Source organism: Octopus bimaculoides, chromosome 7 (genome assembly GCF_001194135.2).
Source record: "Octopus bimaculoides isolate UCB-OBI-ISO-001 chromosome 7, ASM119413v2, whole genome shotgun sequence".
Taxonomy (NCBI): domain Eukaryota; kingdom Metazoa; phylum Mollusca; class Cephalopoda; order Octopoda; family Octopodidae; genus Octopus; species Octopus bimaculoides.
Genome location: NC_068987.1, coordinates 14,223,735 through 14,236,234, shown reverse-complemented (window position 1 = coordinate 14,236,234; position 12,500 = coordinate 14,223,735). Strand labels below are relative to the sequence as shown.

Here is a 12,500-nt window from a genome sequence, read left to right as displayed (position 1 = left end):
CAACAGGAAAGGCAACCCGCCATTGAAAATCTGCCTCAACAAATTACATCTGACATATGCAAGCATGGAAAAGTGGATGTTAAAAACAATGATGAAAGTGATAGGGTATGATTTGGATGAGTTATTGCTGCTATTTCTAGCATTTTGAGCAACTGCATAGAAGCAACTTCCCAATCTTGTTGCTTTTTGTTCATGTTATTCCCATTTTAAAATAATTTCCATTCTGATTTTCAACTGGGTTTGTCATGCTGTTTTTCTGTTTTGCTCAAAATGTTTTGTAGCAAGTTGGCATTCACACAAGAAGAATGGGCTGTATAAATGGAGTAAAAATGCTGAAGGAATCAAAAGAGAAAAGAGAGAGGCGGTGAAAAAGTAGGATTTGCAAACATTGATAACTTACAAATAAATGATACTTTCGATTGTGATGGCTTCCCTCAGAAGTACTGAATACAGTATTGTGATCTAATCTCTTGTGGCCCCCAAATTCCTCAACATCTGTGTCAAGAGCAATTCGATACCTGTTAACTTGTTAAGGAACAAAAGAACAGAAACAAAAAAAAAAGCCAAAAGACAAACTGATAGCTTTTATTAAGGTGCTAGGTCGATATGTAGAAGTACACAGAAAAGTGAATGGTAAAAGAGCTTTAACCCTTTAGCATTTAAACTAGCCGTATCCAGCCAAAATATTTTGCCTGGTTTACAAGGGGGTACCCAACTCTAACTGGAGATGTTCTCTGTGGGACAAGCCCATTGAAGTCTGGGCTTCTGTCACTAGAAGTCACTTGATGCAGCCTTCAGGCATCAGTTTGTCCATCGGCAGTGGCGGCTGAGGTCGTACTGCTATGTGGAGCATGTTTATTCTGCAGTTCTTCTCTCCTGGTTGTTGATTTTTGCGATGGCTGAAACAAAGGAACAGTATGCTTCCATGAAATTCTGTTTTCTGCTGGGAAAACCAGTGACCAAAACAGTTGTCATGCTACAAGAATGCTGCCATGAGCAAAACAAGTTTACGAGTGACTTTCGCATTTTAGGAATAGAAACTTGTTGCTTGAAGACCAACCTCATTCAGGGCCACCGTCAACCTCCCAAATGAATGAAAACATCACAAAAATTCATTAACTGATCTCAGAGGACTGTTGCCAAACAACTGACAAGAGTAGTGTCCTGAAAGTTAATAACTGAAACAGATAGTTTATTCCATATGTTGACAATTCTGAGTTTGAAAAAACGTTTCTGAAAGTCATGGGTGATGAACTGCATTTTGATTTTATAAACATATCAATGAGTGATAGATGTTGGAATCCTAAAAGGTGGCAGAAGTTGTTGGAAAGTTGGGAGATAATCATGTAGATTCCTACCAGTTCAGCTGCTTGACATCAAAACTTGAATAGGTCTGTAGTGACGTCATTTGGTGCCAAGGTACGGTCGCCATTGCTGCGTTTTTATCCACGCATGCGTGGAGTTCAACATCTAAGCGTTCCCGCTTTTTTTAATTCTCTTTTCTCGTCAGCCTGCGAAGAGGCAACACAGGTCCTACAGAGCTCTCTCATTGAGCGTGGTCGTACCAAGCTGTCTCTCCAACAATCCAACTCTGGGGACAGCTCACAACAACATTCCGGCGTCTCAGCAACCAGTTTAAGGCTGCCTATTTCACCCATAAATAAATATTGTTGTGTTGATAGTTCAGAGTTCTGCGTTTCGTTGTTATTCCGAATTTAATATAGGAAAGCAGGTGTACACCTAATGGTGTATAACCACTTTCCTAAAGGTCAATGTTTAGAGAGGCAAGATATTCAAGATATGGTATGTAACTGACATAAGGTATTCCTCTGGTTGCATGTCTTTGGACAGCTTCCAGTAGATTGATATTCAGGACAAGAGTGGGGTTTCAGACTGGAGACATAATCTATGTGGACACACATAGTCATATGCAGTTTTAAATAGATAATAGGTTAGCAACTAACAAAGTCTCACTGCATGATGCTAAGACAATCTTCAGCTCTTCTGACAATTTAGAAATGTGATTTGTTCATTTGTAAAGAAAACATGCAATTGATTGAAACCATTAATTTGTCAGAAAAAAACTATAATGACCTGTGTTCCTCCAAGCGGTTTGGTCTCATACCTCCATCATTCACTAAACAATTCAAACATAGTAAGTACTAATGATCCAAATGTCAAAGGGATTTAAACTGTAAACTGTCCAAATATTTGAGTTCTCAGACAGATAAATTTCTAACCAACAAGAAATGATCAAATGCACAAATTTCTAAATCTGTAAAATATCAAAACGAACAAATTGCCTACATATGGGATGTTATAAACAAAAAAATGCTCAGTTACGTTAACATAGGTGTAAGCATTGCTGTACTGAAATAAATTTGCCTCCTAACTACATGGTTTTGGGTTCAGTCTTATTGCATGACATTTTGGGCAAGTGTCTTCTATTATAGCTCCAGATCAACAAAAGCTTTACCAAAAGCTTTACAAGTGGATTTGGTAGATGGAAACTGAAAAGAAGCCCATCATATATATTTATACATACATGTGAGTGTGTTACTGTCTCTGTGTCTTAATGCATGAGAGTTGCAAACAAGCATCACTATCATGTAAGCTGCATCCTTTGTTTGCAATCTTCCTAGACATGTCTGGTCATGGAGAAATGTTAATTTACTTGGAAAAAGATAGGCATTAATAACAGGAACGGCATCTAACCATAGAAAATCTGCCTCAACCAATTTCATCTGACCCATGCTAGCATGGAGAAGTGGGCATTATGATGATGATAATGATATGCCAAACAATTAACTCTCCTGACAAAATTTGCTATTCCTGAAAACAAATCAAATGTAGAAATCATAGAAATGACAAACTGTCAACAAAAATTAGACAAAAGAAGGGAGATCCATTAGAATGTATATACAGAAAACAAAAGGATACTTTCCAGGATTATTCACACCAATTTTATAATCGGTATAGCTGTTGGCAGAATGAAAGTTGAAAACAAACACCAGTTTGTCGGTCCTTTCAAACACAATCACTTTGTCTGTCTCATGCTTCAGGCTGATATAATTCTACAAAGGAAAGAGAAATGTTAGGTTCAGAATAAATAAATAAATACATACACTTGCACATTAATTTCACAAGCAGGCTATTCTGTTGATCATATCAACTGGAACACATAATTCTGGATAGATGATAAAAAGTAGAGTCAACCAAGGCAAAATCTAAATTCAAAATACTAATGTACCAAACATTTTTGGACCCTACAAAACAACCCGCTCAGTCTGGTTCTCAACTGACTGTATGATTATTATTGAACTCCTGCTTTGTAGTTTTATGTTTAAAAATAAATGAAAATGAAAATACTGAAATCTTCAGCAAACTTGGAACTTACAAAATCATTAAGCCAGCTGTATTTTTCTTCAAGTTTTAACATTGCTGCATCAAAATTGTTCAGAAATTTATATTTCAACAAGTCATTATCAACTAAATTCCACTGGCGCCTAGCATAATGGTAACTCTCAGAATTTCCTTCACGGGGGAAGTCTAACCATTCTGGATGGCCAAATTCATTACCTACAAAAATTGAAAAAAAAAAAAAAAAAAACATGTTGGAAATATACGAACAAAACTTTCACCTAAACACATAAGAATTCTTCAGCTAAACTTTATCACCTTCTATTAAAATGTACCTGCACTGCAGTATGGATAGTAAACTATCAAAAAGCTTATACTCAATTAGGGAGCAAAATGTTCAAGCAGTTTTGTTTTCCAAGTGAGCCATTTCACTTACTCTGCTCTTCAAATCTCTTTGGTTGAAATATTTGACTCTTCTTACTGTCATTGTCTTTTTCACACTAGTCTGTGATTAATAGAATCGTCAGCACACAACAATCTGTTTTGTGCTCTGAGTTCAAATTCTGTCAAGGTCGACTTCTTTGCCTTTCATCCTTTCAGGGTCTATAAAATAAATATCAGTTGAGTAGTGGGATCGATTTAATTGACTGATAGTGTGGAGCCAAAATTTGAAACCAGTATTCCTCTTAAACAATAGCCATAGGTAAAATATGAGTCGGGAGAGAATCACAGAGGGCTGATGTTTGGGGACTAGTGGGTGGGAGAGTGAAGGCAAAAGGGGTTACAAGAAAAGGATAGATAACACCATCTGGGACAACAGCAGTGCTTGAATGAATGTAAATTGAGATCAAACGGCCATGAGTAGTAGATATGATTACCTCTCATGACTGTCTTAGAGTAGTCAAAAAAAAAAAAAAAAAAAAAAAAAAAAGCAGAGAAAAAAGAAAGCATGTCTGTGGGTAAGGAGTTGTAGTGTGTTGATTATTAACCCCACTCCAATCAGTTGGGGTGGTCTTCCTAAGTGTAAAAAGATCAAATGGTAAGTATATACATCAATCTGGTGGAAATCATTACCAAAACTTCTGGAGTATACTTAATAAAACAAGCTAGACATCAAACTGGATAGTACACGTCTCCTCTAGTCACTGCACTCCACACGACCTAGGAAAATTGGGAGATGATGTTGTGGGCTTTTACCAGTTCAGCTGCTAAACTTTGAAACTTTAAGTTTGACTATGCTGAAAGAGAAAACAAAGAAAGAACGAAAGAGAACCATAACATGTTTCAATGAGTAACCTAAGGGGAAGTTTGTGTTTGGGAGTCTCACAAATAGGTGATATAGACAGGTAACTTGACCAGAATTTTATCATATCTGAAATGAAAGACCTGGTCAAAGAGCTTTACTAACACCAAAGATAACTATTTCATGAACAATAAACTATTAGTGGTGTAACCAAATTCAGTAACTGGAAAAAAAAATGCTGGAGGTAAACTTACCCATGAAATTAAGATATCCTTGACCGCCAAGCCCAATTGTAATGAGTCGGATCATCTTATGCAGTGCAATGCCTCTGTCAATGGTCAGATTAGGTGGAGACATAACAGACATAGATGTATACATCTCTTTATCCATCAACCAAAAAGCAATGGTTTTGTCTCCAACCAGTGCCTGATCATGACTCTCTGTATATGCTATGTTTTTCTCTCCATAACGCATATTTGTGAGATTGTGAATGATGCTACCAATATTCCAATCTTCATCACTTTGTGTTTTCAAGAGCTGAAAGAAGCAAAAAATAATGATGTCACACAAAACAGCATTGAAAATAATATATTCATGTAAAGTCATGTTTAACATGTCCAAGTGTAATTGGATGTGACAAGACCTATCACTGCAGAAATAGTCCTAAGAGAAAATTCTCCACCTAGACTTATGTAAATACCAGTGGCAGCTCATAGATAAAATTAGTGCGGGTGCTGCTTCAGAAAATTTTTAGCCATTGTTTTAATATTGTGTAACAAGAAACAAACAAATAAAAAGAAAATTTATACATAAACTTGATCGGTTCATGTTTTAACCACTGCTGGGTAGTGTGTTTTAATTTGTTCATTGAACACCGCTGTGAATTTCCCCTTGTTTTCAAAAATCCCCCCTAAATCACAAAATAAGGGGGGAAATGTGTCCTATTTTTCAAATCCTGGCGCAGCAACACTGAAGCTGGAAGCAGGATAATAATCTAATTCTACACTTTATCACATTCGAGAATAGAAACACATTTTCAAGCGCAACACACACACAGAGTCAAAAAAGAACACCACCTTTCACAGGACACTAGGGTAGGTACTGTTATTCACGCAGTACTCTCTCTCCCTAGTGTAAAGCTTCCTATCGCAGACAAATGAGCATGTGCACAACAGCAAAACACCACGTCGCTGGAACTGTGAAGCACACAGTCCTATAGGAGGATTTTTGTATTTTTTTCATAAACTAGGGGATGGCTACTGACATAAAGCTTAAGGATTATTATAATGTACAAGTATAAAGAAAGAATTAAAGAAAAACGGACTCATTATATTGAATGTTAATCTATTAATATCGAGTGGAAATAGGGGGTGCTGCAGTACCTCAGTGCCTATACACGAGACACCACTGGTAAATACACATTTTATTTTGGGCTGTGAGTGATGTCATTGGATCATTTCATACATGGATTTCTGCAACATTCTACTTTGTCAGCTATGAAAACTAACTCAGTTTCTCACAGCTCAGTAAATATAATTCTATACTTAGTGTTATTGTATTACATTTTTATTATACTACATAACAAAAGAGGTGGGTTAGCGCACCTTACAATAAGTTTTCTGACTTTTCACATTTTGAGCTCAAATCCTACAAAGTCAACTTTGCCTTTTATCCTTTCAAGATTGACAAAATTAAGTACTACTCAAGTACTGATGGGTACTTTATTTTATCGACCCTGGAGGGATGAAAGGCAAAGTTGACCTCAGTGTGATTTGAACAACCCAGAACATAGAGAGCTAGAATTAAACAGCAGTAATAATTATCACAATTTAATTAACAGTTCATTTTTCATACAAAACTTAACTGTATATTTAAGAAACCATTAATACGCAAGCAAGCTAGAAAAAGGGGCCTCTCTCTATATATATGTATAATTACCTGACTAATTAAAAATAACAGATTAATCTCATTCAAATTATCTGTCATCTCAGAAAGGGGCACATATGTGAACATGTGTATGTGTGTGAATGTAAGAGAGAGAGACAAAAACACAGACACACAGATAGATAGATTGATAGGCAGAGAGAGAGAAAGAGAGACAGAGACAGAGAGAGTGTGTGTGTGCACGCACCCATGCGTGTGTGTGTTTCTATGTATTGGAAATAAAAACCAATAAATTGGTGCATGAAACAGTAATACCTTGTGGTATTTATTCCACCCAAGTTGCACAGATAATATTTTGGTACTCTTCCTACCAGAAATGAAACGAACTAGTGGAAACCTATAACTGATCCTATTAATGTTCATAAAATCCATTATGGGGAAACAATAATTAAGTAAATATAGAGTGATGAGCTGGCATAATCATTAGCACGCTGGGCAAAATGCTTAGCAGTATTTCTTCTGCTGTTACGTTCTGAGTTCAAATTCTGCCGAGATCAACTTTACCTTTCATCCTTTCAGGGTCCATTAAATAAGTACTAGTTATGCACTGAGGTTGATGAAATTGACTTAATCCCTTTGTCTGTCCCCTTTATGTTTAGTACCCCAGTGGGCAATAAAGAAATAAATAATTAAGTAAATATAGCTGATACAACATAGACTGACTATATTATTTATATTCTACTTAATCTTACCTTAATCCACATGTCTGGTATAGCCATAGCTAATCTGTAGTCAAAACCATTGCCGCCTTCTTCTACAGGCCTGCAAAGACCAGGCATTCCAGATACTTCCTGGATGGAAAGAAAATTAACAGTACATAAGACAAACGAATGAGAAAAACTGAGAATAAAGAGAATTATAGAACAACGTGTTCTGCCTTGAAGTACAACAAATTACAGTCAATAGTGGATTTTGAACTCATGATCCATTATGTTTTCATCTATGTGAGGATCATTTCACCTCTGCCAAATCAGAAGCGCCAAGATTAAAATATGTATGATTAAAACATTAGTGTAACAAACCTCTGCAATGGTGATCATAAAAGGATATGTCTGGTGGAGTATATAATTGGCTAGGGTTAAATAGTTCAGAGATTCTGTATCAGTGTTCAAACCAAAATATTCATCGTAGTGACCTGAAAATCCATGACCTAAGAAAAAAATAGAAGTTTGAAAAATATATAAATATTTATATATATTATATATATATATCATCATCATCATCATCATCGTTTAACGTCTGCTTTCCATGCTAGCATGGGTTGGACGATTTGACTGAGAACTGGCAAATAAACAAACATGACTGAAAATAATACTCCTGCCTTCGCTAAGGCAGAGGTAATAATAATAATAAAAATAATAATAATAATCCCTTCTACTCTAAGCACAAGATAAGGAATTTTGAGGGAGAAGCTAATCGATTACATTGATCCCCAGTGATCAACTGATATTTATTTCATTGACCCCAGAAAGATAAAAGGCAAAGTCAATCTTATTAGAATTTGAACTCAGAATGTAAAGATAGATGAGATACCATCAAGCACTTTGTCTGGCAAGCTAAGAATTTTGAAAGCTCATCACTTAATAATAATAATAATAATAATAATAATGGTTTCAAATTTTGGCACAAGGCCAGTAAGTTTGGGTGAGGACATGAGTCAATTACACTGACCCCAATGTTCAACTGGTACTTATTTTATTGAACTTGAAAAGATGAAAAGTAAAGTTGACCTTGGCAGAATTTGAACCCTGAATGTAAAGATGGATAAAAAGCTGCTAAGCATGTTGCCCAGTATGCTAATGATTCTGCCAGCAGCAGTAATAATAATAATAATAATAATAATATTTTTAAAAAGATTGATGTAATTCCCCACAAAGGTAAATGGAGAATATAAAGAGCACGATGCAATTGCAATAGATATTTTATTGGTTTACGATAGCTTGCCTGTCTTTGTTGAGTTGAAAATGAAAAGTGATACATAGAAATTCAAATTCAAAAGTTTGAACGTGGGCAACCTGCGTTCCCACTATGATGGAATGACATCATTAATTTTACAACTGGCAAAAAGAAAAGGAAAGAGAAGAATATTTAATCAAACAGTTTTGTGTAAATATGATGAAATTCCCTTGCCATGCTGCTCATTCCTTCTGGGCATGATGTTAATAATAATAATAATGATAATAACAATAATTCTTTCTATTACAGGTACAAGGCCTGAAATTGTGTGGGAGCGGGCTAGAAGATTACTTTGACCCAGTGCTCAGAATGTCTAGCCAGAAGAAATGGTGCAAAGCATTTTGCCCAATTTAACTATTCTGCCAGCTCGCTGACTTGATAATGATGATGATGACGACAATGACAATGATGACAATGATGCAAAGAAAAAAGATTAAATAAACATTCAATCAGAGGAATGAAACATTAAACACAGAGTACCAACCTATTCCATGAGTGTGATACAACATTGATGTGATACCATCAAAACGAAAACCATCAAAGTGATATTCTTCAACCCACCATCTTAAGTTGGATATAAGAAACCGCAGGACTTCATACCTACAAAAAAGCAAGTAAGCATTAACAAAGCCAAGTGAGCATTTTATATATATATATATATATGTATATTATATATATATATATATATATATATAGATATACACACACACCTTGTGAGTGGATTTGGTAGAAGGAAACTGAGAGAAGCACGTCATATATATATGTATATGTATGTGTGTGTCTTTGTGTTTGTCCCCTCACCACCGCTTGACAATCGGTGCTGGTGTGTTTACATCCTTGTAACTTAGTGGTTCAGCTAAAGAGATTGATAGAATAAGTAACAGGCTTATAAAAAGGAAGTACTGGGTTGATACATTTGACTAAAAATTCTTCAAGGCCAATTTGAAGAATTTTTTTGTAAAAATTTGAAAGAAGCCATCAGCTTTAAATACTTACTCTGAATAATTGAAGAGTCGAGAATCCCAAAGACTATGGTAACCTCGACCATTGTCATGAAAGTAGCAAGACGCAGTACCATCAAAACCGTTTAGACCATCTTCCGTGTTCTTTGATGCATGGCTGTGAACAATATCAAGGTACACAGCCAATCCATGAAAATGTGCTACGTCTATCAACTCTTTTAGTTCTTCTGGTGTGCCATAGCGACTGTGTGAAGAAATTAAAGTTTTATATTCAAAGAATTCAACATGAAATGCGGAAAAAAAAAAAAAAAGAAAACCCGAAAGTATATTATAGCATTGCAGTATTCAGTTACTTCCATTTAAGTTCTGAATTTAAAATCCTACTAAGATCAACTTTGCCATGCATCCTTTTGGAAGTAGTAAAAAAAGTATCAGTAAATTATTACAATCAATTAACATGATCATCATTATTATTTAACATAGGCAGGAGTGGCTGTGTGGTAAGTAGCTTGCTTACCAACCACATGGTTCCGGATTCAGTCCCACTGTTATATTTAAAATTAATTGAAAGAAATACAGACAGAGCATCTCAACAGAAATATGGCAACAAAAGGGTTAAGAAAGAAAAGAAAATGGAAAGAGTACAAACCTTGAGATAGCAAAGAAACTTGTTACTTGGTAACCAAAGGAAGCATAATATGAATGTTCCATGACTGCCATTAATTGGATTGAATTATAACCTGAAAGCAAAACCAATCACAAATATATAACTAATTTAGAGACGAACCACCACTCTACAACTCAGTCGACCAAGAACCCGTCCAAAACCATGCTGTGGGGCATATACCATATCAATATTTATCTAAGATTTTAATCTAAAATCTTAATAATTTTAATAATATATAATATATCATATAAAGAAACATTCATCATAAAAATATTAATTTAAAAATCAAAATTATAAATAGGACAGTAAAAATTAATACAATAATATAAAGTGTGAAGGTATAAATTTTGAAAAATTTGAAAAACCTACAAGACTAATTTCTCTCAAAATTTGATAAACCTACAAGACTAGGTGAAAGCGCTAATTTATAAAACATGTGACATATGAATAAAAATCTGTAAATATACAACCATCCAGACATCTGAGTACCTGATTATTATTTTGTAATATATATATATAAATGGATGAAGCGAGGTTAAGGTAGACAATGCACGTGTTTGTAAAACTTACCAAGATTTACAATTCTGGGTATTATCTCATAGGTGAACCACTTGTAGCTTGCGACTTTACCTTCCCATGATGAAATGCCAACATGTGCCTCATAAATGCGGAGCCTGTTTGGTTTAGGAGGATTTGGATGCTTAAATGCGTATTTCTAAAAACAAAAACAAAAGCCTTTGTAAGCTGAAAGAAATTACATTCGTTAGACTAACATCACTGTATCATTGTATTCATCAGACAATCAGATGTCACCCCATTGGCGAGGTGGGAAGGCCAACATTCCTTCTGAACAGAACACTGAATCTGAAACTACACAGCTACGTCTGCACCTATATATAGAATTTTTTTTTATTCCAATGTGCTTAATTTTTCATTTTGCATTACAGAATTAAAAGTGCCGTATATAGGGGGTGGTGGTGAACCCTGCTGTATTCTTTCACCACAACTTTCTCTCACTCTTTCTTCCTGTTTCTGTTGTACCTGTATTTCAAAGGGGCCAGCCTTGTCACACTGAATCTCCACAAGAACTACATTAAGGGTACACATGTCTGTGGAGTGCTCAGCCACTTGCACATTAATAAATGAGCTGTGACGTCACTGGTGCCAAGCTGTATCAGCCTTTGCCTTTCCCTTGGATAACATTGGTGGAGTGGAGGGGGGGCTGGTATGCATGGGCAACTGCTGATTTTCCATAAACAACCTTGTCCAGTCTTGTTCCTCGGAGGGTAACTTTCTAAGTGCAATCTCATGGTCATTATGACCGAAGGGGGTCACAACACAACAATATTTAATACCAGATGCGAAAGTTTATTATATCATCCTAATTTTATGTCTACTTTTCCAGGCTGTCATGGATCAGATGACTTGTCACCTTCTTGTCATCAATCATTTTACAGTATGAACTGGGAGCATTTTATAATGTCACTAGGACTTGAGAGCTTGTTTGTCAAAACTAAAGTGTTCTCTCCTTCAAATAAGCCTGTTCTCTCAGTTCAAATAACAACACACACAACAATCAAATAACAACACAATAAGCTATCATATATGCTGCACTGACAAATATAAGCTAAACGTAGATGTACTATATGCAAATTGTTTGTAGTTTGATTTACCTCATGAGTGGGAGGGTTCCATAAAACTTGGTCAAATACTAGCTGTTTGTCTCGGACCACATAAGTTGCCCAAGGACTGAGACGGTCAACAAAGTCGCCATTTTCTTTCTCAATGACCAACTGAAAGGAAAAACAGAAAAGAGTAAGAAAAGATAGAATAAAATCAGATGAACAATTTCAAATCTATAACATCTAACAATATCTGAAACACACTCTGTTATATAATACGTCTATTTTTAGAATGGTAAAAAAGCAGAAATTTTACAGATGGTTCATAGAGTTGAAACAGCTGTAGAAACAATTTATAATTAATCTAGGTGTAAGCGTGGCTGTGTAGAGGTGCAAGTGTGATGATGTGGTAAGAAGCTTGCTTCCCAAACCACATGGTTCCAAGTTCAATCCTTCTGCGTGGTACCTTAGGCAAGTGTTTTTTTTACTATAGCCTCAGGCAGACCAAAGTCTTGTGAGTGGATTTGGTTGACAGAAACTGAAAGAAGCCTGTCATGTGTGTGTGTGTGTGTTTTTCTGTCTGTGTTTGTCTCCCCACCACCACTTGACACTCTCATACTAACTCCAAAACAAGTATAGTCCATTTTCTGACGGGCATCCACAGATTTTTTTTTTGTCAACCCAACAAGCCTTCCCACACAAGGAGAGAGGAACTCAAAAACTAGAAGGCAAAAATTCAATAAATA

General features: G+C 35.7%; 1 protein-coding gene across 1 annotated transcript in view; it reads right to left on the bottom strand.

Annotated features, from left to right (window-relative positions):
• Nucleotides 1-12,500, bottom strand: part of LOC106871134 (1,4-alpha-glucan-branching enzyme) — a 20,782-nt gene that overhangs the window by 1,415 nt on the left and 6,867 nt on the right. Inside the window, exons 3-13 of the mRNA XM_014917443.2 lie at nucleotides 11,806-11,925; nucleotides 10,703-10,847; nucleotides 10,115-10,205; nucleotides 9,500-9,709; nucleotides 8,988-9,103; nucleotides 7,570-7,697; nucleotides 7,240-7,338; nucleotides 4,858-5,140; nucleotides 3,398-3,579; nucleotides 2,941-3,074; nucleotides 401-518 (exon numbers count right to left, since the gene is read on the bottom strand). Coding sequence (XP_014772929.1) covers nucleotides 401-518; nucleotides 2,941-3,074; nucleotides 3,398-3,579; nucleotides 4,858-5,140; nucleotides 7,240-7,338; nucleotides 7,570-7,697; nucleotides 8,988-9,103; nucleotides 9,500-9,709; nucleotides 10,115-10,205; nucleotides 10,703-10,847; nucleotides 11,806-11,925 — 1,626 coding nt within the window. The remainder of the gene's footprint in view (nucleotides 1-400; nucleotides 519-2,940; nucleotides 3,075-3,397; nucleotides 3,580-4,857; nucleotides 5,141-7,239; nucleotides 7,339-7,569; nucleotides 7,698-8,987; nucleotides 9,104-9,499; nucleotides 9,710-10,114; nucleotides 10,206-10,702; nucleotides 10,848-11,805; nucleotides 11,926-12,500) is intronic.